At 35.3% G+C, this 6,047-nt stretch overlaps 1 protein-coding gene across 1 annotated transcript; it reads left to right on the top strand.

Annotated features, from left to right (window-relative positions):
• The first annotated feature begins 1,143 nt into the window (after positions 1 to 1,143).
• On the top strand, positions 1,144 to 4,350 carry LOC133778283 (probable sodium/metabolite cotransporter BASS6, chloroplastic). Its single transcript, XM_062218162.1, has 8 exons — positions 1,144 to 1,513; positions 1,621 to 1,700; positions 2,225 to 2,355; positions 2,453 to 2,646; positions 2,717 to 2,969; positions 3,065 to 3,318; positions 3,415 to 3,497; positions 3,855 to 4,350. The coding sequence occupies exons 1-8, from the start codon at positions 1,318 to 1,320 to the stop codon at positions 3,915 to 3,917; spliced, it is 1,254 nt and encodes a 417-aa protein (XP_062074146.1). The 5' UTR covers positions 1,144 to 1,317; the 3' UTR covers positions 3,918 to 4,350.
• Positions 4,351 to 6,047: the final 1,697 nt, after the last annotated feature.

Raw genomic sequence — 6,047 nt, 5'->3', positions numbered from 1 at the left:
TGACATGCTTGTCTCTTTTTTCGAAAATTTTGCTATCAAAACAGTTTTGTAGCACATGTTCATTCTTAAGCCAGTGCCCATAATATTTTACCGAAGCACCCATCCTATTTTTGACATAGATAATCTCATTCTTGCATTCTTTTTCATCATGTCCCCATCTCCCGCAAGCAAAACATATCAGGGGCAAGTCCTTAAATCGAAAGTAAATCCATTCTTTTTTCCTATTGATTGGGATAAACTTTCCACAGAAAATACTTACACCAACAGGAAAACGTATTTTAATCCTGGCATATCCATTCAGAAAAATTCTTTCAGAACAATACCATGGACACTTCAACACATCCCCTGCCATCTTACCAATCCTCAGAACATTATCTCTATTCAGCGCCTTTAATGGGAATCCATAGCATCGGACCCAACATGGAACCCCATTTAAGGCAGCCTCCTCCCATATCCCAAAGCTCGGCCAGTTAGCAACGAACATGAATCCACCATTATATCTCCATATCTCCTCCTTGCTTACCCATTGTGCATCAGCCTGGCAGTCGAAAGTGAACCCCACGTACGTACTACAGTGGTCATGTTTAAGAATCTTCACCCTCCAGTTCGACTCCACTCTCCATCTTCTACTAAAAATGGTTTGCAAAAACTTCCTTCCACATCTCCTTTTTGCAAAGACTCTCCCAATGACGGACTGAGAAATAATGTCGACATTTACCACCTCCCCTCCCCCCCCCCCCCCAGTCCTCCTCTTCTTCTTCCAAAGCAAGAAAGGCCCTTTGATCTTCCTTTTCCCCAGAGTCCACGGCAAGACTATTTGCCATAGATATGATGTTGTGATGTTGTTAAGCTCTTCACCATGATTACCCATTGTTGCATGAACTACACCAGAAAGATTCAGACCCAAGAAAACCAAAGGTCACCTTGGACCATGCAGAGAGAATACTACGGGTCACTCAAGGGACCATTTAATACATTTACTTTTTCAGTTTTAATATTAATATTTTGTTAAATATATATGTATAAAATAATGTTGATGATTTAATAAAATAATATAATAATATTATAAATATTGTCGTGTGTAAATTTTGGTGAGTGTGGGTGGAATATAAAAATAAATCACTATGCACTCGAAATATACCTCGAACCCAAATATTATAAGGTGAATATCAACTTTTGTTGTTAAAATATCACCAAAATCAATTTTATGATTGGACTTGCCCTAAGTAAAAATTGAAGAAGGAAACTACTGATAAAAAAATTTGATCGTAAAAGTCAAACCTTGAGGGAGAGAGGAAGTAAAGTTGGCTAAGCAGAATGCATTTGACTTTGAATTTGAATTTGAAATCTACTCAACACACATGGCGGTTGCAGATCCACTGTCCCCAGCACTCCCGCTTCCCTGTTCACCGTCTCCGCCGTATTCCGCCAAAGTCTCAGCTCCCGAAATCGTCTTCTCCCTCGCGCTCTCTGCCTTTGGGTCTTTCCACTCGGTTTGAGTCATTCTCTCCTCGTTAGTTCTTCGATTCAACTCCAAAGTTTTCATTTTTTAAAAACTGCCCTTCATTTTGGTATTGGGTTAATTTTCCTTTCTGGGTGGGTACATATGCATATATATAGTGCGCAGATGTCAACCGGAGAAGTTTCCCGCTTCAATGGAATTGGACTCCGATCAAGATTGTGCTCACGGAAAGACAGAGGTTCTGATTATTATTTATTTATTTTCAATATTATTGTCGATTTCTCTTTTTTTTCATATCTTATTCCCAAATGAGAGCACATTTTGCCTTTTTCATGGTGAAGTACTTGTCCACTAAATGGTTTAGCATAGTTATTTATTATCTGGGTATTTTAGTTGAATTGAGTTCATTCATTGGGTTGGACTAGAATAATAGTTTAATTTGGAGGTTCAGTGTTCTAAATGTGGGATGGCACCCCTTTTTACGAAGGTGGGTTTGTTTTATAATGGGATAATATTCAGTCCTGACAAGGATTAAATATTAGAACAAACTTTGAAAATGTATGTTGGATTGTAAAAGTTTTAATATTTAACCATTATCCACAATTGACCTCCAAAGTCTTGATATTTTCAAATGCACTTTTTGGACTTTGTATGTTGAAGTGCTGCTGAACTTTATGTTACTTATTATTATAACGAGTCCTATGCAAAATGATTTCGAGCCTCGTTGATTGTAGCTTAAAATTAAATGTTGTCTTCTTTCAGATGGTTCAGCAGAAGAAGTTTTCAATCCTGGAGATTCTGAAGAAATCAAATTCATTTCTACCTCATGTTGTCCTAGCTAGTACACTCCTGGCTTTAATCTATCCACCTTCCTTTACATGGTTTACCACAAGGTTGTGGAATTTTCTTATAGTTGAGGCATTTGAGAAATAAAGAGTTAGTTTTGAATGTAAATACTGTACTTTGTATTGTCTTGTGTTATGTTTTCAGGTACTACGCACCTGCTTTAGGCTTTTTGATGTTTGCAGTAGGAGTTAATTCCAGCGAAAGGGATTTTCTTCAAGCTTTTAAGAGACCATTACCTATTTTTGCTGGTTATGTTGGTCAATATGTAATCAAGCCGCTTCTTGGATATTTTTTTGGCTTGATCTCGGTTGTAGTATTTGGTCTACCAACTCCTATAGGTTAGGATCAGCCACTTGGTCTTATAAGTATTGGTGTGCTTGCTCTAACTCTCTTCTAAATCTGTTTTAGGTGCTGGGATTATGTTGGTATCTTGTGTTAGTGGTGCACAACTCTCCAACTATGCTACTTTTCTGACTGACCCCAAAATGGCTCCTCTAAGCATTGTCATGACATCGTTATCAACAGCTACAGCAGTAATTGTCACACCATTATTGTCACTCTTACTCATTGGAAAGAGATTGCCTGTTGATGTTAAAGGAATGATTTCTAGCATTCTGCAAATTGTTATTACTCCAATTGTTTCAGGCTTGCTTCTGAATAGGTGATACCTTTTCACCAAAATGTATATAAATATATATGTTTTAATCCAACATTCTCTGTTTAAGGTTCTAACTTGTCATATGATCTCATGTTTAGGTTCTTTCCTCGACTCTGCAATGCTATTCGTCCATTTTTGCCTCCGTTATCGGTATTTGTGACCGCTCTGTGCGTCGGAGCTCCACTTGCTCTCAACATAGAATCTGTACTGTCTCCTTTTGGATTAACTGTTTTGTTGCTCATTATTGCCTTTCATTTATCGGCATTTATAACCGGTTATATCCTCACCGGAATGGTCTTTCATAAGGAACCTGATGTGAAAGCACTGCAAAGAACTCTATCCTATGAGACAGGTTTTTTTTCGTTTTCTGTTAGTAGTATACTATTATATGTAGAATTTATTAAACAGTCCATTTTTGTTTTTACATTCTTGTTTCAAATCATTACAGGGATGCAGAGCAGTCTTCTGGGCCTTGCACTTGCTAATAGATTTTTCCAAGATCCACTAGTTGGTGTGCCTCCAGCAATCTCAGTAAGTTCCACTTTTTTCCCTCCATACCTCTCCATCCTCCCATATTTCCACCCTGCCAAACATACTGTTAATCTTTGCTCTTGCTAGTCTTTCTATGGTTTGTGATCTGAGATTGCTTAAAGTTATTTCGTATTGACCTAAGAGGGGTAGCTCAAATGGTCCGGCATTTTGTTTGTTCCCACAAGGTCTGATGTTCAAGTCCTTTGAAGAGTAAAAAAAAAAAATTATTTCGTATTCAAACTCAAAGAAGCCATCAACACAACTTAATTTTGAAAGCTGCTATTTTGAAGTTACAATTCGAGACCATATTAGGGATTGTATAGATTTGAAGGTATTCATTCTTTCTCTTATTTGCAGACTGTAATAATGTCATTGATGGGGTTCACTCTTGTCATGGTTTGGGCTAAAAGGAAGCATTAATAACTGGTACTGGCTTTGGGGGCAAGAAGTATTGGAGGAGGCAGCACAGATAAATAACCTTTAGTTAACTGTTGATAATATTATCTAGGGTAGGTTTGTTCTTCTTTGCTCACAAGCACAGCACCTGTTTGCCCATATCTCACAAAGTTTTTTCAAACTTTAAGCAAAGGAAAAACCACTTCCATTCTTCAATCATAGGGCTGAAAAGGTCATTCAAATTAACATTATATAAATGTGCATATATGTATTTTAATTTGTAGAAGAGATTGCTTTATATCTCTGTGATCTGAGGTGTTACATAAACCAGAGGTCGTTGCTCTGTGAATTATCCTTCCTTTTCCCTGAAAAGATGGCTTTGCAAGTGTGGTAGGGAATTTTTTGTAAATTAAAGTGTTCATGGTCAAATTTTAATCCATGTTGAAAGATTTTAGTATGTTCAAAGATGAAAGCAAATATGTATTGTCAAAATTTGGCACAAAAAAAAAAAAGAATTCCAAAGAACTTTAGGGCTTGATTGGTATCTAATTCAAATCAGATTTTATATTTTGCAAAACTCAAATAAAATGGGATCCACAATAATTATTGATTGGTTGTTTATTTTTAAAAACAAAATTCAAATTCTAATTCTAATTTTAGCTTGCAAAAATGATGTTTTCTCTTTATCCTAAACATTTTATCTCAGATCTGTATTTTTTCTTCTCATCTTTTCACCTCAACTATTTGGCAGTTGTTTTCATTCTTATGGACATATGGAGTTGTTGACCCAAGAATGACATCACGATCATAACTTGGTATTGCTCCTTGATTTGCTCACACGAGGGATTGATAGCAAATTAAAATTTGATATTGTACATCAATTGTTAAAAAAAAAATACTGAATGAAAATAGGTTTCAAATTTAGTTCTACCAATCACATATTTTGTTTATGTTATATTTTCATATTTTATACCAAACACAAACACAGATTCAATTTTTTAAAACTAAAAAACAGTTTACATACATTGAACCAATTGCATTTTCATAAATCTGTTTTTAAACATTAAATCCAAATTTTTATTTCAGAATCACACTTTTTAAAAATACAATTTTCAAACTGCTAATCAATCGTACCCTTAAAATACCCAGATGATAAATAACGATGCTAAACCATTTAGTGGACAAGTACTTCACCATGAAAAAGGCAAAATGTGCTCTCATTTGGGAATAAGATATGAAAAAAATAAGAAATCGACAATAATATTGAAAATAAATAAAGAATGATCAGAACCTCCGTCTTTTCGTGAGCACAATCTTGATCGGAGTCCAACTCCATTGAAGCGGGAAACTTCTCCGGTTGACATCTGCGCACTATATATATGCATATGTACCCACCCAGAAAGGAAAATTAACCCAATACCAAAAATGAAGGGCAGTTTTTAAAAAATGAAAACTTTGGAGTTGAATCGAAGAACTAACGAGGAGAGAATGACTCAAACCGAGTGGAAAGACCCAAAGGCAGAGAGCGCGAGGGAGAAGACGATATTGGGAGCTGAGACTTTGGCGGAATACGGCGGAGACGGTGAACAGGGAAGCGGGAGTGCTGGGGACAGTGGATCTGCAACCGCCATGTGTGTTTAGTAGATTTCAAATTCAAATTCAAACTCAAATGCATTCTGCTTAGCCAACTTCACTTCCTCTCTCCCTCGAGATTTGACTTTCACAATCAAATTTCTTTATCAGCAGTTTCCTTCTTCAGATTTTACTTAGGCCAAGTCCAACCATAAATTTGATTTTAACATATATATTTATTAAATCATATTTTAACATAAATTGATTTTACTTAGGCCAAGTCATATTTTAACACTATTTATTTTTACATTCCAATCATATGCACCAAAAATTATAAAAAAAAAATATTTATAACATTATTATATTATTTTATTAAATCATCACCATTATCTTATACATATATATTTAGCAAAATATTAATATTAAAACTGAAAAAGTAAAAAAAAAAAAATTGCCGTTTGTTACAGTTTTGGTTGGAATTATTTATTATGTAAAATTAGCATTATATTTGCCTTTTGCAGTCGGTTTTGGACTTAGGCTTAGTAATATTAATAGTGAGTGTTATTGGGAGTGAAAATATAA

The sequence above is a fragment of the Humulus lupulus genome, chromosome 5, assembly GCF_963169125.1.
Source record: "Humulus lupulus chromosome 5, drHumLupu1.1, whole genome shotgun sequence".
Lineage (NCBI taxonomy): Eukaryota > Viridiplantae > Streptophyta > Magnoliopsida > Rosales > Cannabaceae > Humulus > Humulus lupulus.
This window is presented reverse-complemented; position numbering and strand designations above follow the sequence as displayed.

Excerpts from the sequence above, each read along its gene's own strand:
- LOC133778283 (XM_062218162.1), top strand. The coding sequence starts at position 1,318 with ATGCATTTGACTTTGAATTTGAATTTGAAATCTACTCAACACACATGG. Across the intron at positions 2,647-2,716 it reads TGGTCTACCAACTCCTATAG|GTGCTGGGATTATGTTGGTA; the intron begins GTTAGGATCAGC and ends AATCTGTTTTAG. Across the intron at positions 2,970-3,064 it reads TCAGGCTTGCTTCTGAATAG|GTTCTTTCCTCGACTCTGCA; the intron begins GTGATACCTTTT and ends TCTCATGTTTAG.